Source organism: Silene latifolia, chromosome 9 (assembly GCF_048544455.1).
Source record: "Silene latifolia isolate original U9 population chromosome 9, ASM4854445v1, whole genome shotgun sequence".
Lineage (NCBI taxonomy): Eukaryota > Viridiplantae > Streptophyta > Magnoliopsida > Caryophyllales > Caryophyllaceae > Silene > Silene latifolia.
In genome coordinates this window covers 187,140,880-187,166,979 of record NC_133534.1, presented here as the reverse complement: position 1 = coordinate 187,166,979, position 26,100 = coordinate 187,140,880, and the positions used below count along the sequence as shown (strand labels likewise).

At 36.2% G+C, this 26,100-nt stretch overlaps 2 protein-coding genes across 2 annotated transcripts; both read left to right on the top strand.

The window, feature by feature from the left end:
- Positions 1-5,149: 5,149 nt before the first annotated feature.
- LOC141601999 (protein FAR-RED IMPAIRED RESPONSE 1-like) lies at positions 5,150-5,611 on the top strand. The gene has a single exon (XM_074422307.1). It carries the CDS (start codon positions 5,150-5,152, stop codon positions 5,609-5,611), a length of 462 nt encoding a protein of 153 aa, XP_074278408.1.
- A 337-nt stretch (positions 5,612-5,948) lies between these two features.
- Positions 5,949-6,400, top strand: LOC141601998 (protein FAR1-RELATED SEQUENCE 5-like). The gene is made up of 2 exons (XM_074422306.1): positions 5,949-5,956; positions 6,061-6,400. The coding sequence occupies exons 1-2, from the start codon at positions 5,949-5,951 to the stop codon at positions 6,398-6,400; spliced, it is 348 nt and encodes a 115-aa protein (XP_074278407.1).
- The last annotated feature ends 19,700 nt before the right edge of the window (positions 6,401-26,100 follow it).

Sequence of the window (26,100 nt, the reverse complement as noted above, 5' to 3'; positions counted from 1 at the left end):
GTAAATTTGGTGTAACTTTAATCATATATGGTGTAACTGTAATCAAAATTAGTGTATCTTTAAGTAAATATGGTGAAACTTTAATCAAATATTGTATAACTTTAATCATATATGGTGTAACTTTAATCAGAAATAGTGTAATTTTAATCAGAAATAGTGTAACTTTAAGTAGAAATGGTGTAACTTTAAGTAAAAATGGTGTAACTTTAATCACAAATAGTGTAACTTTATGTAGAAATGGTGTAACTTTAATCATATATTGTATAACTTGAAGTAAATTTGGTGTAACTTTAATCATATATGATGTAACTTTAATCAGAATTAGTGTAACTTTAAGTAGATATGGTGAAACTTTAATCAGATAATGTATAACTTTAATCATATATGGTGTAACTTTAATCAGAAATAGTGTAACTTTAAGTAGATATGATGAAACTTTAATCAGATATTGTATAATTGAAGTAAATTTGGTGTAACTTTAATCACAAATAGTGTAACTTTAAGTAAATATGAAGCAACTTTAATTTGACATGGTGTAATTTCAAGTAGATGTGGTGTAAATTGTGTGTAAATTAATTAATAATGTGTAATTTAAGTATATGAGTAAATTAATTAATTAATTTCAAGTAGATGTGGTGTAAATTGGGTGTAACTTTAAGCGGATATTTTTGAAAATATGGTATAAGTTCAATTGATAATGTGTAATTTAAGTTTATGAGCAAATTAATTAATTAACTTTGAGTAGATATAATGTAAAATAGATATGGTGTAACTTAAAGCTCACATGTCGTAACTTCAGGCAAATATGTGTAACTTCAAGTAAAGATGGTGTACCTTTAATTGATAAGGTGTAAATTCAATGAGTAGATTATTTAATTAACTTAAAATAGATACGATGTAAATTGGGTGTAACTTCAAGTGGTTATTTTGGAACTTCAATGGGATATGACGTAACTTCCAATTCACATAGTAAATTCGAGGCACGTTTAGTAACGTGCATATCTTTAGTTACACATTATTAAAAATTATAAAAATTTGATATTCTTATAGCATTCATGACGATAAATCAAACAAGATCTCACATGATTATATTTTGTCTTATAGATTAAGAATAATATCAAAGATTCCCTACGACCATGAATAGTATCAAAAAGCAACTGTAACCTTTGGTCTGGATGGGAGGAAGTAATAAATTTAGGCTTTTATTTCGCCTTAATCGAAGTCCGTATGAAGATTTTCGAACCTTTTTAAGAAACCTCTTCCATTTTACGCGGGAATAAAAAAACAGATTTTAGAAACATTATTTTTATATTTGAATTGAAAATTACATAATAAAGTGAGTTGATGTGAAAGAAAAGGTAATTAATGTATAATTGGGAATTGTACGTATGAAAAAGAGAAATTAATTTAGCATTAATTACTAGTGGGTGAGTGTGATTTTGCTTGAAATCTCAACCATTAATTTTCAAAGATCTAATGGCTTAGAATAGGACTTAAGGACTTATTTTTTTAGGTGGACTCATTTGAACTTGTCTATATCTATCTATCTATCTATCTATCTATCTATCTATCTATCTATCTATCTATATATATATATATATAGAGAGAGAGAGAGAGAGGCAAGATCCGGTGAGTCCACCTATATTTTTGAGTCCCGTGAGTCCACTTATGTATCACACGCTATACACAAGAATATCACCATTCTTTTTTTAAAAAAAAATTAAACCTCTGAAGCTGCATGTTGCGCTAAGAGTTGCTTAAACATTGTTAAGACTGTACTCAAAACTGAATATATTAGACACACTTGATTAAATGACGGGTTGAGAAGTTGAGGTAGGCCATTTGCTTTGATTTGTCACGTGAAAGGCTTATCCAGTAAAGGAAATCTTATTTTGCTTCTTCTGATCCTACGCCCAAATTGCCTTGATTTTTGATTTTCTAATCAGTTCTCACAAAATTGAAACCTCAATCAACCATTATTTTGCTTCTGGATCGATTTTTTCATTTTTGTTAAGGAAAGCTTCAATCAATCATACTCTTCTAATATGGAACGGAGTGGAATCACTCTTGTAATTGTATAATCGCCATCGTTCCAAGCCCGGACTGGTGAAGAGGCGACTGACGACGGAGCGTCATCAAGACTGCTGGCTTCTGATATGGGATAAGATAAACGGTTTTGTGCCACCATTTGAGCCCTGATTAGCGACCGGATGACTGCTGGCTCCTGATATTGGTCATGGGGTGGTTGTCGTCGATGGTAGTCGACTCTTTGCTGGTGTCATATGGGTGCTTGGAGATGTCACCGGCAGTGATGGATCGATGGTCATCGTAGACAACGAGCGATCTGACATATAAAATTCTCAACCCTTGTTTTTTACTGTTTTTTCGTGATACTTTTTAGTATAACCAGTGATATTATTTTGTATAAGTTGTGATATTATATATCTGGACCCCGTCATCATCGACGACAACCACCCCATGACCAAACGCCACACCTTGTCGACCACCAAAGACCACCACCCCGGCTTAGTACTACACTACCATCCATCAATCCGTCTCACGACCACGACAACCACCCTCACTAACACACCCACCGCCAAATCTGTCACAGACAAGTCCTACCAATGACCTTAAACCACCAGCCACCCATACCATTCCCAAATATCCAGCACAACCAGCACATAACATCGACACCACCAGATCCACCACAATCGATTCACCAAACCACTATATACCAATCAAAGGTCGAAGGTTGAAGAAGGGAGAGATATGGCAGCGAAAATAGAAGAAGCGGGCACACTACAGGAGTAGTGAACGGCAATGATCTCGCCGGCATGGGGGTCGTCGACAAAAAAGGTAGGATGACCGACATTGAAGGTGACATTGAAGATTTGGTGACTGGCGAAAGTGGTCCAGAAGAGTGATATTGTTTAGTATGTTCCGTGATATTGTTTAGTATAACCTCTGATATTGTAATATCACAGGTTATACTAAACAATATCACAACTTTTTTTTACAAAAAAAAAAAAAAATCAATTTTTTTTTTCTTGTAAAAAAAACGTGATATTTTTGTGTAGAGCGTGTGATACATAAGTGGACTCACGGGACTCAAAAAGATAGGGTGGACTCATGTGATCCTAATTCTATATATATATATATATATATATATATATATATATATATATATATATATATATATATATATATATATATATATATAAATTGCATCAAGTGAGTCTAGGTATCTTAGGTGAGTCTAGCATCTTAATCTCAGCCATTAGATCTACTCCTAATCAACGGCTGATTAAATCTCAAAAATTATAATTAGACTATATAAGGCTCAAATTTCACGCTGCTAACCTTACAATTCTGTTTCACTTTCTCTCTCTTCATTCACACTTTTTCTCTCTCTACGAATTTCCCTCTGTTTTTCTTCGTTCTCGAAAAAACAAATCCAAAAAAAAATATACACAAATAATTTTACTTTTCAATTCATCATTCAATTATTTCTACGATTCAATCGTTCTCAGTTTTTGCTTGATGGTTGATACTCCTATGGATGCCGATTCTACGAAAATAGTTTGCGCGCGAGTAATCCTTTTCTTTGATTATAATCGTTATTGTTTTTCCTGTCAAATTTGATTAGAATCGTTGTTTTCTCTCTTGAATTTGCAATTTCGCTTTATCCTTTGCTTTCATGATAATCGTTGTTGTTTTCCGTCATATTTGATCGAATTTGATTATAATCTATGTTTTTGCTGCAAATTCGCTTTTTCTTTTGTTTTTGCTACCGACATTAACATGCAAACAGGTAATTTCCGTAATCCTTTCGTTTTCAGTTTTGCTTTTCGCGATTTCATCTGGATTCTATGTCGCTGATCACTCGCTATTGTAATTTCATTATTCCGTTGCTTTTCGTTTTTTTAGGTTAATCGATTTTATGTTTGCTTCAATTTTAATGAAATCCGTTCACTTCTACTTCAATTTTACGATGTCCTTTCCTTTGATTATTCTCGTATTTGCTTTTCTCTTAAATATTAGGTGAAATATCCTTGTATTTGTTGTTTTTCCTATCGAATTTTCATATTTGCGTTCTCCTATGCTTCTGCTTACAATCGCAGTTGCTTTATCGTCACATTCCGTCAATTTTGATTATATTTGTCTTTATTTTGTTGCTTTTCAGTTTTTTAGGTTAATCGATTTTATGTTTGCTTCAATTTTAATGAAATCCGTTCACTTCTACTTCAGTTTACGGTCTCCTTTCCTTTGATTATACTCGTAGTTGCTTTTCTCTTAAATATTAGGTCAAATATCCTTGTATTTCTTGATTTTCTCGTTCAAATTCGGTCAAATTTCATTATATTTGACCTCTTATCCTGTCTTGTATATTCATGTTCCCCTGTCTGTATATTCCCTTATCTGCTGTCAATGCTTACAGTGCTCGACTTTTACAATATCAATGTTACTGTAACACAATCACATATATTCATTTTCCATTGCACATATAACATATCTTTGTACCACTTGACGACGTCCTCTTATTCTCAACATTACTTCAATGTACTTTAGTTTCTTGTTCTAAATTGAAGTCCATCCTCTTCGCATATTCCTGTTCTCCCGTCCATCCTTATGTCACTACATTGTCATAGTACTAGTATTATCAGAACAATGTTACTCTTTGTAATACCACCGTTGTATTTCGGTCACTAATACTCGTATTTCCCTTTTTGTATTACGAGACTCAAGTTCTCACACTCAACCCCATTCTACGCCAATTGTCCAAGAGCAACCCAATCCTCAACCAAATAATCGACTTGTTCTCTCTCACACGCCTAATGGAGGTGAGCGCTGGATGCGTGTGGTTAAGCACAAGTTTAGACCTACCATTGGTGCGCTTTTCGCCTCCCTTGAGGCTGGAATCAAGTTCTACGAGGTTTATGCTCGGGCATGCGGATTTACCCCTCGGAAGCACGATGACGAAAACACTACGAGGTGGTGTTGCACACCAAAAATTCGTAGTCCAAACCGTCAAGGGTTCAGGGAATCTAAACCGAAACAAATGCGTCCCAACCAAGGATGATGAGAATATGGGTAATTGTTCGTCCACAGCTAGTACAATTACACGGCGAGTTAAAATCACAAGAATTGGATGCCGAGCATACGTCGAGTTGCCCTTCTACATGGCCTTGATGGCCCAACTATGATTGACGAGTTTTCTGAAGTCCACAATCATCGTCTCACCTCTGTCTGTAACAGAGATCTCGATAAGATTTCACGATCCCTTGATATGTTCCAGAAGACGCTTATCTTGGACAACTCCAAGTTGAATATTGGCGCTGGATTGACCTTTAGACAGGTTAAGGAACTTGTCAATGGGTATGAAAATATCGGTGCTACATTGATAGATTTTAAGAACTTTCAAAGAGATATCAAGTGCTACATTAGGTTAAGAGATGCTGACCTTTTCATCGATCTACTCGAGAAACTCAAAGCAACCCAACCCCAGTTCTACTTCGCCTATGATGTTGATCCGCAAAACCGTCTAACAAAGTTCTTTTGGGCTGATGCTACATGTATTAGAAACTACTCATTCTTTGGGGATCTTTGTTAGCTTCGACCCTACTTACTTTAACCAACAAGTATGATATGGTTTTTACACCATTCACAGGTGTTAATCACCACAGAAAGTCGGTGTTGTTTGCCAGTTGTCTCCTGTTACACGAGGATGACATCTCCTTCCAATGGACCTTTCAAAGCATTTCTTGACCGCCATGGTACAAAAAGAGCCACGATTCATGATCACGGATCAATGCCCTGGCATAAAGAAGGTAATAGTGTGACAATGTTATCAGAATAACGAGACTTACTTAAGATTATTGTACCCCAACTTTCTGACTCCAACTACCACTGTTCCATCTCTTCCTCTTTTACAAGGTTATTCAATAACAATGTCACTGTAACTAAATTACTAACATATAATTTACTCACTTGCTCTTTCCCTATCACTTTGGTCAATATCACGTTCGACTTGTTTGTTTCATTATGCCTGGCATACAACAGGCTTTCCTTCTTTTCAAGACAGGCTAGGCATCGTTATTGTATGTGGCATATTACACAAAAGATCACGGACAAAGTTGGTTCAGCACTCTGCAGAGACACGGACTTCCTTGCTCGCTTCAACGCTGTTGTTTGGGACCCTGATATGAAGCCGTCGGAGTTCGAAGAGAAGTGGCAGAAGGTCATTTCAGATTTCGAGCTGGAAGATAATGATTGGTTGACTACAATGTTCGACGACAGACACCATTGGATTCCTGCCTACCATCGTGACCTTGCCTTGGGCTGCATATTAAGAACAACACAAATGATCGAAAAGTACAAATTCGTTTTTCAAGCGCTATGAGAATCACTTTGGTACACTGGTCGAATTTTGGATGAGGTAAACACCTCTTTTTCATTCCTTACGATGCCGGGAACAGTGTATGTTAAAGTACCATTGTTTCATTGTTACATAAATAATTTGTTGCGAATCCCTTGTTGCATTAAAACCAGGTTCCAAATCTGCTATGGACCAAAGCAGCGCTATACACGAAGGTGCGATGATTATAACAAATGACCACTCATTCCCCGAGCTTAAGACAGAATTACCTATAGAAAAGCATGGCGCTATTATATACACACATCTTTGTGTTCAAGGTGTTCCAAGAAGAAGTAATGGCGGCCAATTCATGTGGTGTTGATGACTTTGAGAAGGAGGAGCATGTGCGCATAATTCATGTAATCGATCTTTGAGACAGACAAATTTTCAAGGTGAGGTTGGACCTTAGAAGCACGATGATGCGATGCGAGTGTAAACTGTTCGAAAGAATTGGATTACTCTGCAGGCATATTTTGTGGGTGTACAAGGGCAAAGGAATTGGGCGAATACCAAGCAAGTACATTGTAGATCGTTGGCTAAATAACACACACGCAGCGAATGTGGTTTGATTCGAAAACATTATTACACTCGATTTTTGACTTGTTACGATAATTGTTTTACAAGAACATTGTAACCATAATTTCTTACAAAACATTGTCACCATGATAAACAAGAACTCATTGTTTTACTTCCGAGCTTGATTCGAATGGGAATGTCATTGAGGATTCATATATGGCTACGTCGATATACAGATCATTTGTGCAACGTATGGTCGAGTTCCGTCAGATAGTTGGTGTTCTCAAAACTTTACCTGTTGAACACACGGAAGAGTTAGCATCCCTCCTAGTTGAGTTCCGGCAGAAGTTATGTATTGAACCGCTTACAAAAGACCAAGAGATGGAGATGTTGTTGGGCTGCAGCTCGTCGTCTGAAGTCACTATCCACCCTCCAGAACAAGCACGCAACAAGGGCAGTGGAAAAAGATTGAAGTCAGCTAAACAACAGGCCATTGACAAAGCGGCCAAGCCAAAGAGGCTATGTGCATACTGCAAAGAAAGAGTTACCCACGACAGAGAACATGCCCTCTTCGCATAGGCGATGTAGTCACTGAGAAAGCGCTAAAAAGAAAAAAGTTTGATCTTGTTATGATGTTACGAGAACATTGTGACCTTAGCAATAATTAGTAGGATTTTGTGTTCTTTGTGACAATAATATGTCACAAGAAAAATAAAAAAGTAGAATTGTGTCTTCTTTGTGGCAATAACATGTCACAATAAAAAGTCATTCGATTTTCCTACATCATAGTTAACATTTTATACAAAGACTTACAACATTTTATACAACAATACATATTGTTTTAGGACCATTTTCCGTCCCGTTTTAGGAGCATATTTCCTAAGTTTTACAAAGAATAACATATTATACAATTTGTTATACGATTTGTTTTGTTTAAGGAAAAGGGTTTAGGGTTGAATTAGGCGGCTCCGCGAAGCGGTGCCGCCTAATCCAACCCTAAACCCTTTTCCGTCCCGTTTTAGGAGCGTTTTTCCCCAAATTTAAATCCCGTCCACGACAGGGTATCACCCGTCCTTCCCTAGGGTTTAGTTTTGGTTTTACTGTAACAACCTTTGTTTAAGGAAAAGGGTTTAGGGTTGGATTAGGCGGCTCCGCGAAGCGGTGTCGCCTAATCCAACCCTAAACCCTTTTCCGTCCCGTTTTAGGAGCGTTTTTCCCCAAATTTAAATCCCGTCCACGACAGGGTATCACCCGTCGTTCCCTAGGGTTTAGTTTTGGTTTTACTTTATGTTCTTTCTTGTTGTACTACGAACAAGCTTTGTTTAAGGAAAAGGGTTTAGGGTTGGATTAGGCGGCTCGCGCGGCACGCACCGCCTAATCCAACCCTAAACCCTTTTCCGTCCCGTTTTAGGAGCGTTTTCCCCCAAATTTAAATCCCGTCCACGACAGGGTATCACCCGTCCTTCCCTAGGGTTTAATATTGGTTTTTTCGTACCACGATTTTTAAAGGAAAAGGGTTTAGGGTTGGATTAGGCGGCTCTGCGAAGCGGTGCCGCCTAATCCAACCCTAAACCCTTTTCCGTCCCGTTTTAGGAGCGTTTTTCCCCAAATTTAAATCCCGTCCACGACAGGGTATCACCCGTCCTTCCCTAGGGTTTAGTTTTGGTTTTACTGTAACAAGCTTTGTTTAAGGAAAAGGGTTTTGGGTTGGATTAGGCGGCTCCGCGAAGCGGTACCGCCTAATCCAACCCTAAACCCTTTTCCGTCCCGTTTTAGGAGCGTTTTTCCCCAAATTTAAATCCCGTCCACGACAGGGTATCACCCGTCCTTCCCTAAGGTTTAGTTTTGGTTTTTTCGCACCACGATTTTTAAAGGAAAAGGGTTTAGGGTTGGATTAGGCGGCTCCGCGAAGCGGTGCCGCCTAATCCAACCCTAAACCCTTTTCCGTCCCATTTTAGGAGCGTTTTTCCCCAAATTTAAATCCCGTCCACGACAGGGTATCACCCGTCCTTCCCTAGGAGTTACTGTAACAATGAAACTGAAACTGAAACTTTAAACATACAATTAACTGAAACTGTAACAACAATAACAAGAAGAACAGCAACAAGCTAATTTTTTAATGGAAAATTAATTTCCTTCTAAGATCAATTAACAAACAAGTATAATCGACAATGTTACAAAGACATCTCATTACGTAGCACTTAAACATAAAAATGTTACGAAGATAGGTGTTCTTTGTAACAATGAAACTGAAACTTTAAACATACAAGTTTTGGCCACTAGAAAGACACATACTTTTTTAAGACCTCTTCTTTTTCACCTTCACCACCGTCTTGGCTGGTCTCTTCTCTGTTTTAGCCCTCTTCGACATTTTGGAGCTGACGCTCGAGTCATCCGAAACCTCATAATCTCTATCACTTTCATCTTCAGATGACATGGGTTTATCTCTAGGTCTCTTTTTTGTTACTCGTCTTGGTTTCTTTGTTTACGCCACCTTTTTTTTGGCACTTTGCGTTTGTCGGTTTCTTTTTTACAGACACCTTCACGCTCTCTTTCTTGCTTACTAGCTTTTCTGCTATTGGCTCTTTTGCCGCTGAAACTTTTTTTTTGGTACAACCTTCTCCGCCATCTTTTGTTTGGGCACCTTCTTTGCCACCTCTTCCGTCACCAACTCTGCAGATTTGGCCGTTCTTTGTTTTTGTCGACCCTTTGTTACTGAAACTTTTTGGGCACCTCTTCTTTTGTCTCCTTTGCAACCGATTTTGATTGCTTAGTCGCCCTTTGACGTTGGCACGATTCTTTGCCTTTTGAGGAGGTGCACTTGCTTGCTTCTCAATGGGCATCGATTGCTCCTTCAACAACACTGGAACATCATGCGACGGCTTTTCTGCTGCCTTCTTCCTGGTCACATTGGTTTCTTTTTTACTTTGCTTTGGATCGGAACATTCGCACTGCTCCTTTGTACTTCTTCTTTGGTGGCTTAAGGACCTTTTCGTAGGCACCTTACTTTCCTTCACCGGCACCTTTTTTGAAGGAGCAGCGGTGTTGCACAGCGTAGACTCTCTGTAGGCACCTTCGTCGCCTTTTCACCGTAGGATTTGAAAGCTTTTCGGTCTGCATCTTCTTAGTCGGCTTTGGCAAGTTCTCTGTCGGCACCTTTTTGCTCTGTGGCTTCTCTGATGCGGCCACTTTAGCCTTTTTAGTGGTAGCTGATTTCTCAGGTACCTCTTCTTTCCTGACATTGTTATTTTCAAAAATTAAAATCAGAAGTTTACAATAACAATATAAAAGACAACAATTAAATTGAAAAGGAATGATGGTAGTCAAGTCGTTGAAGAAATGACAAATGGAATACGAATAATGGCGGTCGAATAATTTTTTAAAGATCAATTGATTCTGTTTTACTGTAACAATGAGACAATATATCATAAACCCTAATAGTAGTGACTTGCGGTCGAGCAAAGATTTGTAGACACATACTCAGATGCATGAGATGCTTCAAATTCCTTATGTCTTTGTTGGTTTTGATGGCTTCGTGTTGGCACCTTTTTGCTAGGTGTCTTCTCTCGATCTTTGCTACTTTTTGCCTTCTTCGTCAGGTGATTTCTCGGGCACCTCCGCTTTCCTGACATTGTTTTTCCAAAAATCAAAATCAGAATAAGATTAAAAGTAAATCAATTACAGCTACTACACTGATAGATAATGATGTTTCTCTTTAAAAGGATAGGGGGTAGTATACGCTGTTACTGTATCAGTGTTACAGTAACATTGTTAATGTATATATGTTGAGAAATATTATAAACTTCAGGAAAAGGGACATTTCATGCAAATCACTAACAACTCAACACAACGAAGAGTTATAGGGACATACTTGATCCGCATGAGATGTTTCAACGTTTTTCGTTCTTTGGCATTTTGGAAGGCTTCGTGTCGCCGCTTTTTTGCTCATTGTCTTTTCCGAAGCTTCCACTTTAGCCTTCTTCTTGACAAGATTTCTCGATTACGCCCTTTCCCGACATTGTTTATCAAAAAACCAAAACAGAATAACATTAAAACTAAAACAATTACAAATATTAAACTCAAGAGAATGATGGTGGACGAGTCTGACAAAGAATGTGGAATGGAACAAGAATGATAGTATCCTCATAGAATGAGACAAGTGTTACAATTTGTCAAACAATTGTTTTGTTATAAAACTACAAAGAATAACAACTTTATTCTGAAGCAATTCTTTGCCCTTCAAAAGGATAGGGGATACACTTTTACTCTGATAGTGTTACAGTAACATTGTTAATGTAGATCTGTTGAGAAATATTATTAATTTCAGGAAAAGGGACATTTCATGCAAATCACCAAAGACGACGAAGAGTTATAGGGACATACTTGATCAGCATGAGATGCTTCGACGTTTTTTGTCTTTGACGGTTTGGAAGGCTTCGTGTCGGCGCTTTTTGCTCGTTGTCTTTTCCGATGCTTCCACTTTAGCCTTCTTATCGACGTCGATTTTTCGGTACTACCTCTCGCTTTCCGAGAGATTGTTTATCAAAAAACCAAAACAGAATAACATTAAAACTAAAACAATTACAGGCTATTACACCTTTGAAGAGGAATGATGGTGGACGAGTCTTAGAAAGAATGTGGAATGGAATAAGAATGATAGTATCCTCACAGTGTTACAGTATTGTCAAACAATTGTTTTAATATAAAACTACAGTAACATGTTACAGACGCAATTGCTACTCTTTAAAACGATAGGGGATACACTTTTACTATGACAGTTTTACAGTAATATTGTTACTGTAGATTTGTTCAGAAATTTTATTAACTTCAGGAAAATGAACATTCCTGCAAATCACAAATAACTCAACACGACGAACAAATAAATCAATCGAAAGCAGAACGGTAATACACATTAATTGCTCATTTATTACAAATCATTAACCCTAATTTTGAAGCGAAAAACTAGAACGCAAAAATCGCTTACTCTCTTCGAGCAAAACAAAGAACATTAACAACAAGAACTGTAATAACCTAATTTTTTTTTACTGAAAACTCAATTTCTTTCTTCGATCAATTAATAAACGTTTCAAATCACTATAATCGAGACTAACAACAACAACAATAACAACAACAACAACAAAGAATAACCTAATTTTTTACTTTGAAAACTCAATTTCTTTCTTCGATCAATTAATAAACGCTTCAAATCACTATAATCAAGACTAACAACAACAAGAATAACAACAACAACAATAATAACTTAATTTTTCGCGGAAAAATCAATTTCCTGCTTTGAGCAAAATAAGAACCCTAAGTCGGTGTTTATTTGAAGAAAAAATAGTATAATCAACACTAAAAACAACAACAATAACAACAATAATAGCAACAAAGAACAACATGAAGTGGCGAAATAAGTTTAAAAACAATATAATGAAATAGAGCGATTTTATACCTCTTCGTCATCTTCAAACGATTGTTCGAGTAAATATAATAATGATCTTCACTTGATTAATGCGATTTTGCTTGATGTAATAAAATTTTCGGAAAAAATTTATGGTTTAGTGAATTAACACCAAAGAAAAAGAACGTGAAGCGGTTTGTACAGGGAGATACAGGCGTTTTAGAGAGAGAAAAGAAAGTGAATTTATGATGAATAATGAATGTGTCGTTCTTTATATATCAGCGCGCCTAGTTTTTTTTTTTTTTTTTTTTTTAAATAAACACACGTGTCATAATCAGGACGGTTGGATCAATAAGATCCAACGGTTCTTATTGATATGCTAGACTCATCTAAGATGCTAGACTCATGGGATGCTCACTCTCTCTCTCTCTCTCTCTCTCTATATATATATATATATATATATATATATATATTTAGGATCCGGTGAAAACGAACACTCGGTGAGAACGGTGAGAACGAACTATCTAGCCCATTTATAATAACAAACGACACTATCAGCCCACCCCATTAATAACAATTCACTACCCCCAAAGCCCAAATCATTTAAATCGGATTTATCCCAATCTGCCATTACCACCATAATCGGGCGGACACCACACTCAACGCCGACGCCAAGCACTGTCACAGACCGTCGTTGACAAGACGCTGGCACTAAGACGACCACCATCATCGCCCCTACTGCGCATCCACCTCGCCCTTATTCCGCATCTAAATTGCCGATAGTGACTGATTAGAAATGTGAGAGTCGCCAGTCGTGATCCGGTTGTCGGCGGCAGAAGCGGATGAAAGATTGGGGATGAGCGAAATTAGGGATTGAGGGATTCTGGAATGTATAATTGGAAAATGGTCGTGAGTCTCCTCTGAACGCGCGACACCGTAGCTGATCCTTGTAACTGACGGAGGTTAGACCACCGATATTCTGCCGACGACATCTTTGTGTTGTATGTTTAACATTTTTGCGAGTCTTTGTCTCCCTCTCTTTGATTTCTCCGTCACCATCATCAATTTATCACTGTTGAAGCGAAACGAAATCAGTGTATCTGCCTTATAAATCGATGTATCTCAGGTCAATTTTGTTGTACCTAACAACTAATTTCGTGTATCTATGTCAAGATACATTAAAATAGCGGTTAGATACATCAAATCTTAATGCAGATACATTAAGATTTATATGTCAGATACACTGATTTCGCAGTGGTGGTAGTCATGGGATTAATTGTTGTTGGAGGTGGTGTGCGACGACAGGTGAGCGAGTCACGTATAAGCATGTGTGAGTGAGTCGTACTGGAGAGCTAACGGTCGTGAGAGGTCAAAGGTACTGTCGGGGTTGTAGCTAGTTTGCCGATGGTAGTGGCGGCGAAAAGAACGACGACAGACCGACAGTGAGAACAACTTATCAGAGCGACGATTACCTTCATATCAATGACAGAGAACGTGGCAATAGTTGAAGAGACAGGGATAGGAGCGGTCTTCGGCGTCTGGTGGTGGTCGTGGTGTTCGTCGGCGTTCTCTAGTGATGGTGGCTGCTGGTCGTCGTGGTCCCCGATCTTTAATGGTGAGTGATGTGGACGAGGATGATTATGATTAGAGATGGGGTTTGTTTTGTTGTTAATAATTGTGTGTTGATTGATTTTGAAATGAAATGGCAATCACGTGACCTGTTGATTTAAGTTTATATAAATATAAGTTAGTTCGTTCTCACCGTTCTTACCGAATGGTCATTCTCACCGGATTCTACCTCTATATATATATATATATATATATATATATATATATATATATATATATATATATATATATATATATATATATATATATAGAGAGAGAGAGAGAGAGAGAGAGAGAGAGAAAAAGAAAGAGAGAGAGAGAGAGAGAGAGAGAGAGAGAGAGAGAGAGAAGGGTTCTCATAAGGCCCTTACATCTTATGAGTCCTTAAGTCCTTATAAGGACCTTAGGATGGAAGCGATGGAGGGATGAGATTACATCTCATTCAAGGGTCACAAATGAACCTCCCTAATCTCCCTCCCTAATTCTGTATAACTCCTCCTAATTTTGTATAACTCTTCCACCATTCTAATCTTCCAACTCATTTTCTCATTCACTCATCCTCTCTCACTTCTCTCATTCACTTTTTCTCTCTCATTTTCCTCCCACCCTCTCTAAACAAAAAAAAAAAAAAAAAACCCAAACTGAAACTAAAAAAAACCAAACTAAAAAAAAAAAAAAAAAAAAAAAAAAAACTCCACCACACTCGACCCACCACCGCAACCACAACAACAACAACCAACAACAACACCGACATCAACCAGCTATAACAACCAACAACAACACCGAAATCAACCAGCAACAACACCACCAACGACCCGACAACCCGACTGCCACCCTCCTCTCTAACCTAAAACCACCCCACACCTACCCCCACCCCAGATACCACCATTCACGACCTAACAACCCGGCTGACTCCCTCTTTTCCCGTCTTCGTCCTCGTCCAGATCTGCCAAAAAGGATGCGTCATACTTATTTTGCTCCTTTTTTTCAGATTTATTTTATTGTTTTTGCTTTATTTTCCACCACCATCTCTCTGATCTCCTTTTTTTGTGTTGGTTTTTTTTGTTTTTTTATCGGTTTTTGTTTTTCAATCCATTCTTTCTTTGTTTATTGATATTAAGCTAAAATTTTATTATGTGGTATGTTGTTATTTAATTAATTTTTGTTAGATCTTTTTTTTTCGGGTTTTTTTCATTTGGTTTGGACTAAAGTTCATATCTATTGGTTTTAGATTTGTTGATTTTAATTTTTCAGATTTATTTGGTTTTGTAAAAGTTACCCTATTTACAACTAAAGTTATACCCTTAAAGCATTAAAGTTTATCTATGACTAAAGTTATACCCTTAAAACATTAAAGTTACACTATTTACGACTAAAGTTATAACATTAAAGTTATACAATTTACGACTAAAGTTATACCCTTTTTACATTAAAGTTATACTATTTACGACTAATGTTATACATTGTGTAAATTGAAGTTACACAACCATTCAAGTTTGTTTTGTTTGGTTTGGTTTTGGTTTTTTGGTTTTTTGTTTTTTTGTTATTTGATTTTTTTTTTGTTATTTGTTTTTTTTTTACTTATTGGTTAATTTTTTATTATTGTTATTGAAGTTTTTTTATTGTACTTTTTTGACTTATTGGTTTATTTTTATTCACAATTTATGATATGTAACTGACAATATGTGTAACTTTACTATCATCTTCTTATGTGTTGGTTCAAATCTGAATTTATATTCCTAAAGTTATACAATTTTGAACTAGAGTTATACAAATTTGGACTAAAGTTATACAAAAAATGACTGAAGTTATACTATTATGGAATAAAGTTATACAAATTTGGACTAAAGTTATACAAAAAATGACAGAAGTTATACAAATAAGGACTAAAGTTATACAAAAACGGACTAAAATTATACAAAAACGGACTAAAGTTATACAAATATGGACTAAAGTTATACAAATAAAAACTAAAGTTATACAAAAATGACTAAAGTTATACAAACAGTACTTATATCAAATCAAATTTGGACTAATGTTATACAAAAAATTGGACTAAAGTTACATAAAATTATATAAATTCCAACAAATTTATCGAAATGAGTAAAAGTTATACAAAAATAGACTAAAGTTATACAAATGTGGACTAAAGTTATACAAATAAGGACTAAAGTTATACAAAAATGGTATAACTTTAGTCCTTTTCTCTATAACTTTAACCCAAAATTGTATAACTTTAGTCAATAATAGTATAACTTTAGTCCTTTTTTGTATAATTTTAGTCCATAATAGTATAACTATATTCTTTTTTGTATAACTTGAGTCCAAAATTGTGTAACTTTAGTCCATAATAGTATAACTTTAGTCATTTTCTGTATAACTTTAGTCCATAATATTAGAATTTTAGTCTTTTTTTGTATAACTTTAGTCCAAAATCGTGTAACTTTAATCCATAATAGTATAACTTTTGTCCAAATATAATTAAGATTTGAAACTAACACAATGACATTGTTGTACATAATGTAAGTTAAAGTTATACATAATGTCAGTGAAATTATACATAATGTCAGTGGAGTTATACATAATGCCAGTGAAGTTATACATAATATCAGTGAAGTTATACATAATGTTCATTGAAGTTATACATAATATTGGTGAAGTTGCACACAATATCATTGAAGTTGTACATAATATAAATTAAAGTTATACATAATGTCAGTGAAGTTATACATAGTGTTGATTGAAGTTATACATAATTTTAAATTATTTTATAAAACAAGAGATTGGAGTTATAAACATTGAAATTTGAGAAAATAAATACATTTAAATTTAAAGACTAAAACTGAAAAATTTATATAACAAGACGAATTTTAAAGAAACGACATTTGTAAAAATAAAAAGTATATCACCAAAAAAACGATATTTAAAACCCGAAATTTAAAAAAAAAAAGTATAACAAGAAGAGATTTGAAAAGAATAAGTAACAACAAAAACCAACAAAAATTAACAAATAAAATAAACCGACCCCAAACAACAAATTTAACACAAAATCTGAAGAAAAAAAAAAACGAGTTTATAGAATTTACCGACGGCGGTGGTGGAGGTGGGTGGTGGTGGGTGGTGTCGGGTAGGATAGTGATGGGTGGAAGAGAGGAATGAATGATTTATTTGGGTTTTTTTATTTATTTGGATTTTTTGGGTTTTTTGATTTATTTGGATTTTTTGGGTTTTATTTATTTATTTGGGTTTTTGGGGGTTTTTTATTTATTTTGATTTTTTGGGTTTTTATTTTTTGGGGTTTGAGAGAGGAGATGAGTTGTGTGATATGTGAGAGAAGTGGATGAGAGGAAAAGAAGTTATAGTGAAATAGTGATTAATTAGAAGGATTAGTGAAGGAGGAGAGAATGAGTGATATTAGTTCATAAACACACTTTTTGGAGGTTGATCTTGGCCATCCATTTTCACCATCCAAGGGCCCTTAATAGAACTTATGGACTCAAATACATATGTTGGCCTTAGTTGATCTCTTCTCTCTCTCTCTCTCTCTCTCTCTCTCTCTCTCTCTCTCTCTCTCTCTCTCTCTCTCTCTCTCTATCTATCTATCTATCTATCTATCTATCTATCTATCTATCTATCTATCTATCTATCTATCTATCTATCTATCTATCTATCTATCTATCTATCTATCTATCTATCTATCTATATATTATTAGGATCAAGTAAGTCCATGTCTTACATGTGAGTCCATAAGTTCTCTTTAGAGCCATTGGATGAGGGAGATGGAGGGCTGTGATTGAAACAAAAAAAAGGAGATTAATGAGCTAATTTACCTCTCTCTCTCTACTATACTAATTAATTAACAACATATCCTAATTAACCACTAATCTAACATATATACATTTTTCCACTCACCATTTCTCTCTCATCTCACACAATTTCAATACTCTCATCTCTCTAAACCCAAATAAATCAAAACCTCCAAAAATCACCCAAAAAAAACCCATTAAAAACACCCAATTAATTTACCTCCTCTCCCACCCACCACCAAATACCACACCCACCCCAACCCGTCACCCACCCACCACCCCACCGGCACACCCACCACACGGGCCACGACCACCCTCCTCTGCAGCTGGCACCACCCCCACGCCGACCACCAACCAACCACCAGGCACCACTCCTCACCACCCCACTGCCACTTCTTCTACCATGCACCACCGACGCACACAACTACCACTCACCCTCACGCACAACTACCACCACCCGACACAAATACCAAAACCGACACAAATACGCCCCACACGACCACCTCCCCCGCGACCAGATCTGCCGCGACACAAATACAACCCACGCGACCACAAACACCTCCTCCTTATGCCAGATCTGCCGACAACACCATCACCTCACCAGCCGCTGTCACGATTCACACACCCCACCCAACTACCGCCACCCTCACGCCTGCCTCACCAACCACGACCTCCTTTCCCGTCACCATCACCGACCCTCCTCCCCTGCCTTACCACCACCGACACTCCCTCCTTGCCGCCTACCTTCGTCAGCCCCTCCTCTTGTCCCTCATCTCTCTTTTTTTTTTTTCAGATTTGCTTTTTGATTTTTTGAATTTTTTGTCTTCTTCCACTTCCTCTCTTTCTCGTTTAGTTTAGTTTTATTTATTTTTATTTTTTTCCCTCCCTTCCAGTCTTAGATCTACTTTTTGTAGTTCGTTATTTTTTTTTTTTTTTTTGTATTTTTTGTCTTTATATTTTTCCTTTATTCTTTTTAGATCTAGTTATGAAATTTTTTAGATCTTGTTTATATTTTATGACATCTTTTTATTCTAATTTTATATCTAATAAAGTTACACTTTTTTTAGATCTTGTCTATTAAAATTAGATCTATTAAAGTTACACTTTGATCTATTAAAGTTACCCTTTGTCCATTAAAATTACACTTTTTTTTTATTAAAATTACACTTTTTTTTTGTTTATCATTTTTTATTAAAATTACACTTCATTAAAATTACACTTTTTTCTATTAAAATTACACTTTGATCTTGTCTATCATTTTTTATTTTTTCTATTAAAGTTACATTTTCTCCATTAAAATTACACTTTTATCCATTAGAATTACACTTTTCTCCATTAAAATTACACTTTTATCCATTAAAACTACACTTTTATCCATTAAAATTCTATTATTAAAGTTACACTTTTCTCCATTAAAATTACACTTTTTTCTATTAGAATTACATTTTTCTCTGTTAAAATTACATTTTTTTCGTGTTAAAATTACACTTTTTTCTATTAGAATTACACTTCTTCTGCTAAAATTACACTTTTTTCCGTTAAAATTACACTTTTTTCTGTTAGAATTACACTTCTTCTGCTAAAATTACACTTTTATCCTTGGAATTACACTTTTTTCTGTTAAAATTATACTTTTTTCTGCTAGAATAACTCTTTTTTCTGCTAAAATTACACTTTTTCTGCTAGAATTACACTTACTTCTATTGGACTTATGTTACACTCTCAATGGACTTGGTCATATTCTCATTGGACTTATGGACTAATGTTACTCTCTCAATGGACTAAAATTACCTTCTCAGTGGACTGAAATTATACTTTTCTTGACTAAAATTACACTTTCCTGGACTAAAATTACATTCTCCTGGACTAAAATAACAATTTCATTGGACTGAAATTACACTTACATGGACTAAAATAACACTTTTTGTTGTTAAAATAACACTCGTAAAATGCTAAAATTACAATAACTTGTAATAAAATTACAAAAATTCAAAATATTATTCGTCAAAATCACTCGGAAAAGATTGAAGTTAAACTTGTAAAACGCAAAATTCTCGTAAATATTCCTTAAAATTACACTTTTTGCTGATAGAATTACACTCGTAAAATCCTAAATTGTCGAAAACTTGTCTCGAGAAAAAAAAAACCGAACCAGGAAAAATGTTAATTGTGTATGATAATGAATTAGTGAATGTATTACTAAAACTAGAGAGAGAAGTAAATTAATTAGTGTTAAGTGTTTCTTGCTTACAATCTCAACCTTCCACCATGCATGATCCAATGGTTGTGGAAAGGACTTATGGACTCAAAGTATATGAAGGGACTCATTTGAACTTTACACTATATATATATATATATATATATATATATATATATATATATATATATATATATATATATAGGATCCGGTGAGAACGAACACTCGGTGAGAACGGTGAGAACGACCTATAACCATTATTATATTCTAAAAATAAAGTCACAACTAACTTACGTTTTATCTCCCCCTCATTCTTTACCATTTATTTATAACTCCCCTCTCCCTCATCATCATTCACGACGACCAGCCACAACTCCGACCAGCCACCGTCAACCACCACCACCACGATCAGCTACCAACAACTACCACCACAATCAGACGCTGGTTATTACGTGACCACCATCACACGGTCGTTCCATTTGCGTCACAACTCCTCCCCGATTCTCTTTATCTTCTCCATCTTACTCCGGTCACCGGTGACTCTGATTTCGGACTCATCACACTCGACGTTGTGAAGCTAAACCCAGGCGGCTGCGACATTACCGCTGTTGTCGCCGTCGTAACTGCCGCCGCAGCTCTTCTTGTAGCAGTTGCGGCGTAAAGTTGACTTAAGTTACCCTCCGCGTCGTACTTCCTCGGCCTCCCTCTCTTCTTCCACGAATCAATCATACCATCACCAATACCGCCACCCCCGCTGATGACGCCGGTAACATGGGACACTTGTGCCTCGGACGGAAAAGGAAGCGTGTTAATAGCGCCGCTCCCGACGAAACTGATCGGCGTTGGTGACCCGGAAATAGTGCTCTCTTTTTCTTCCATCATTGTATTTTTTTAAAAAAAAAAAGAATTTTAAACTGTGATTTTTTAGTGTTTAATTTTTTTGACGGTGAAAATTTTGAAGTTTTGTATGGAGAAACGTGAGTGTTCGCCGGCGTCGTCTGATGGTGGTGGTTGATCCGGGGTCGCCTGGTTGTGGTGGTCGTGGTCGGTGGCAAGGCGTGAGTGGCGGCAATTGTGGGTGTTGTTTAGAGGTGATGGTGGTGGTGCGGTGGTAGTTAGGAGGCTGATTGGTGAATTGATTTTTGGAAATTAGGGTTTATTATTTGGGGAAAGTGTATCTAGTATGGAAAAAAAGGGTATATACATGTTTAATAAGTGTATCCAGAATTTATGTAAAAAATCGTATCTATATTGTCAAAAAATGTATCTATAATGTCAAAAAGTGTGTATTTTAATTCTGAAAAAAAAAATGTATCTAGAATGTCAAAAAGTGTATCTAGAATTATGAAAAAAAATGTATCTACGATAAGTTTTAGATTACCTGAGATTTTTGTTTAAAAAAAAAGTGTATCTAACATAAATTTCAATGTATCTACTTCGTTCTCACCGTTCTCACCGAATGTTCGTTCTCACCGGATCTTGACACTCTCTCTCTCTCTCTCTCTCTCTCTCTATATATATATATATATATATATATATATATATATATATATATATATATAAATTTAGGATCCGGTGAGAACGAACACTCGGTGAGAACGGTGAGAACGTACTAACTAATTGAGTGTCCTTATTATATTATATTATAGACTCACCAGATGATGCCACGTGTCCCCTATATAATTCTAATTAATTAACGCACCAAGTTCATTTACTCAACCCCGACAATTCATTTACTTCGTCCAACTTCTCTCTCTACAATTCATCGTCAACTGAGCTCCATTTTCAGCTCCAAGTTCGCCATTATCAGTGAGCTTTTCAACCGCCATTATCTGAGCTTCCCGACCGCCATTGTCATCCTGAAATTAGGTAATTTCGATCAACTAATCTTCATTTCGATTCATCCTGCTTTCATCCGTATCCATCACACTAATTTTCGATCGACTTATTTAATTTGCTAAATTAAACCTCAACTAGTTTAATTACTCATTTTACTGTGTTTCCTTTTACCGTTATCATCATCTTCGTCGTTGTAATTCTTTGTGGTATAGCTTTGCTTTAGTTAGGGGTTAGGGTTTTGCTGATTATTATTTGTTGGTTTCATTGTTTACCACATGTTTGATCATGTTCAATTATCGTATCTATTAAGCTTTTAATTGATGGTGATAAATTAATGATATGGATTACGTGCTTTTGAGTTGAGCAATTGTTGTGTGAGTTTTTATTGAGTCGCCCTTTGCAGCTTAGAGTGTTTGGCAAACACGGTTTTTTCACCGGTGTAAACCACATGGTTCAATACAGGTAAAAGTCGGATAAAAAGCTGTAAATTCCTCATTGAGTTTTGACAGCGTCTTGAACCTGGACCTATGGGTAAGCCAGATCAACTACCCACTGGCAAACAAATTAGTAAGTGTGAGTTTCTGATTACGGAGAGTGATTTTGATTTATCGAGGCGGAATGTGCTAATCTTAATTCAGATTTTGATAGTCTTATAATGGTTGTTATTCAATCGGAATCGAATGAATTTCGCTCTGTACCAAGTTTTTTTGGGGAGGATTATGATGCGCTACATGTGCTCCTAGTTATTTGATACGCTTAAGGATGAGCTCATTAATGGTGCTTGCTGACTTTTGTTATACGAGTGTACTGACTTGTCTTTGTTTTAACCCGCAGTTAACTCCTATACCTGGTGCCTGGCCACAGAAGCCAGGTTCCGCCACTTTTCCTTTCTTTGGAGTTCAGGTAGTGTCTTAAGAGTTACTATTTGTACTCCTTTATTTCTCAACCTCTTTACCAACGCGTGAAGTTGGTTCTAATTATTACATCCGTCTACTTCCAGCCTGTCATTGTTGATGAGAAGGGTAATGAGATTGAAGGCGAGTGTAGTGGATATCTATGTATCAAGCATTCATGGCCTTCAGCTTTCCGTACTTTATATGGTGATCATGAAAGATATGAGACAACATATTTCAAGCCATTCCCAGGTTATTACTTCACCTGATGGTCAGAGAAGGTACGCTTGCATTTTTGTCAGCTCGAAATTTGAAATGAGACCTGGCTTTTGTTTCACTTGTTGATGGTGGAACAATTTCGTGTGTTTATCAGGGACAAAGATGGTTACTACTGGCTCACTGGCAGAGTAGATGATGTTATCAATGTCAGGTATGGTGGTGTCAAATTATGTGGTTTCATATGCCTATGATCTATGTTACTCGGACTCGGCTTTGTCATCGGATGTGAGTGCGTGTCGTGGTCTCACAATCACAATTAGTGTTTTTGTCATATCGAAAGGAGCATCTTGTTATGATCATAATTTGATTTTATGTGTACTTTTGTCATACGAGTATAAGTTGTTATTTGTCTACTTTCATATCGGATTTGGCCATTGTCGTCTATTAGCTCAAAAGGTAGAGCAATGTGTTATTGCACATGGTGTGGGTTCGAGCCCCACATAGACGAACATATATAAAGCACTAGTTACACTTTGTAGTAACATTAGTTGTTCTATGTGGTAACAATAATTATCGAACAAAGTGATGCTTTTTTTGGTGAAATGTTAATTTCTTTATTAGATTTTTTAGGACAATTAAGTACAGCACCATTGTTTTACAAGGAAGCACAACCACATCACATGGATGTCAGTCAGCTATAACTCACTACTGCATTCTAATATCAACTTTAGTACACCATTCACTATCTACTCTATGCTTAGTATTCCATAATTTACGATTACCCACGGAACGGATGAGTGTTGAACTGCCTTATGATGACACTGCGGGTGAGGTAGCACCATTTCCTTCCCGCATTTATTCCCGACCCACCGTACGTGGTAGTACAGAGCCAAGATTGCAGCTATGATCACCGCTTCTTCATCAAGGATTTCATTTTAAGCTTCCCGCACCATCCAGTACCATGCTCGGGTATGTCCACACCCACCAAATTTCCCCTATCCCCCGCAAGCATCTTCTTGAAAGAGCATAAGAAGAACAGATGTTCACTTGTCTCAATAGCGTTACTACGGATATCACGAGTTCCGTCAATAAGTAGCCCATGCTTGATCAATCTATCCTTAGTCAAGAGTCTATCCTTAGCATATAACCAGGCAATGAAATTGTGCTTAGGTAAAGCCAACCTATTCCGGACCACATGGTACCGGATCTTCTTCTCGGGGTCTCCCATGAGCCATTGATATCCTATAGCCGTAGTATATCTCCCATTATTAGATCCCCAGTCCCATTCACATACCCCCTTTAATCGATCTTTGACTTTGCAAATTTGTCTCCATGTCCAGCTTGAGTTCATAGTAGGTTGGTAGCTATTCCAATCCTGTTGCTTGATATAAACGTGGCTAACCCATTTTATCCATAGATGGTCAGCCTTACAGGCTAACCACCATGTATATTTAGCAATCATGGCCACGTTCCGACACTGGCTGTTAACAATGCCTAGCCCACCTGCGGTTTTATCGGTGCACACGCTTTCCCACGCCACAGGGGGAGCGAACAAAGTGATGCTAGCTAAGAATAACACTAGTTATTTGATAATGTAACATTGTTTCGTATATATAATAACACTGTTTATTTGATAAAGTAACACTTATGTTACATATATTGATAATAGAAGCTCATGTAGGAATTGAACCTACATCCTTTATGCAATTGCACAAATGCTCTACCAATTGAGCTAATGAGCTAGTTTAGTAGAAACTGAATATTCCACCAACACACTACGATTGATGTAATGGCCACAATATAAGTTTATAAGTCACCACTTCACCTGAGTATTCGAGTCATATGTTTCTCATGTTATTCCAAAGAGCATGTAGTGTTATTCCAAAGAGCAAAAAAGGTGATTTTAAGACCAAGTTTCACAAAACAAGCTCTAAGATTCACCGAACAAAATCGAGATTCACAAAACAAAGTCGGAGATTCACCGAATAAAGAAAAGAGCAAAAAGGTGATTTTAACCACTTATGATGACCAAGTTTCACAAAACAAGCCCTAAGATTCACTAAATAAAGTATGAGATTCACAAAATAAGGTCTGAGATTCACCAAATAAGGAAAAGAGCAAAAAAACGTGATTTTAACCACTTATGATGACCAAGTTTCACATAACAACCTCTAAGATTCACCGAACAAGGTCTGAGATTCACAAAACAAAGTCTGAGATTCACCTAATAAAGAAAAGAGCAAAATAGGTTATTTTAACCAATTATGATGATCAAGTTTCACAAAACAAGCCTTAAGATTCACTGTATAAGATATGAGATTCACAAAATAAGGTCTGAGATTCACCAAATAAGGAAAAGAGCAAAAAACGTGATTTTAACCACTTATGATGACCAAGTTTCACAAAACAAGCTCTAAGATTCACTTAACAAGGTCTGAGATTCACAAAACAAAGTCTGAGATTCACCTAATAAAGAAAAGAGCAAAATAGGTGATTTTAACCACTTATGATGATCAAGTTTCACAAAACAAGCCTTAAGATTCACTAAATAAGGTATGAGATTCACAAAATAAGGACTGAGATTCACAAAATAAGGCAAAGAACAAAATAGGTGATTTTAACCACTTATGATGACCAAGTTTCACAAAACAAGCTCTCAGATTCACTGAACAAGGTCTGAGATTCACAAAATAAGGTCTGAGATTCACCTAATAAAGAAAAGAGCAAAATAGGTTATTTTAACAACTTATGATGATCAAGTTTCACAAAAACAAGCCTTAAGATTCATCAATAAGGTATGAGATTCACATATAAGGTATGAGATTCACCAAATAAGGAAAAGAGCAAAAAACGTGATTTTAACCACTTATGATGACTAAGTTTCACAAAACAACCTCTAAGATTCATCGAACAAGGTCCGAGATTCACAAAACAAAGTCTGAGATTCACCTAATAAAGAAAAGAGCAAAATAGGTGATTTTAACCACTTATGATGATCAAGTTTCACAAAACAAGCCTTAAGATTCACTGAATAAGGTATGAGATTCACAAAATAAGGACTGAGATTCACAAAATAAGGCAAAGAACAAAATAGGTGATTCCTAACACCTATAATGACCAAGTTTTAGAAAATTATCTTACATGTTCACAAAACAAGCTATAGGATTCACAACATAAGGACCGAGATTCACAAAATCACCTATTTG

What these genes read in the sequence shown, in the direction of transcription:
- LOC141601999 (XM_074422307.1), top strand. Translation starts at nt 5,150, where the DNA reads ATGCCGAGCATACGTCGAGTTGCCCTTCTACATGGCCTTGATGGCCCA.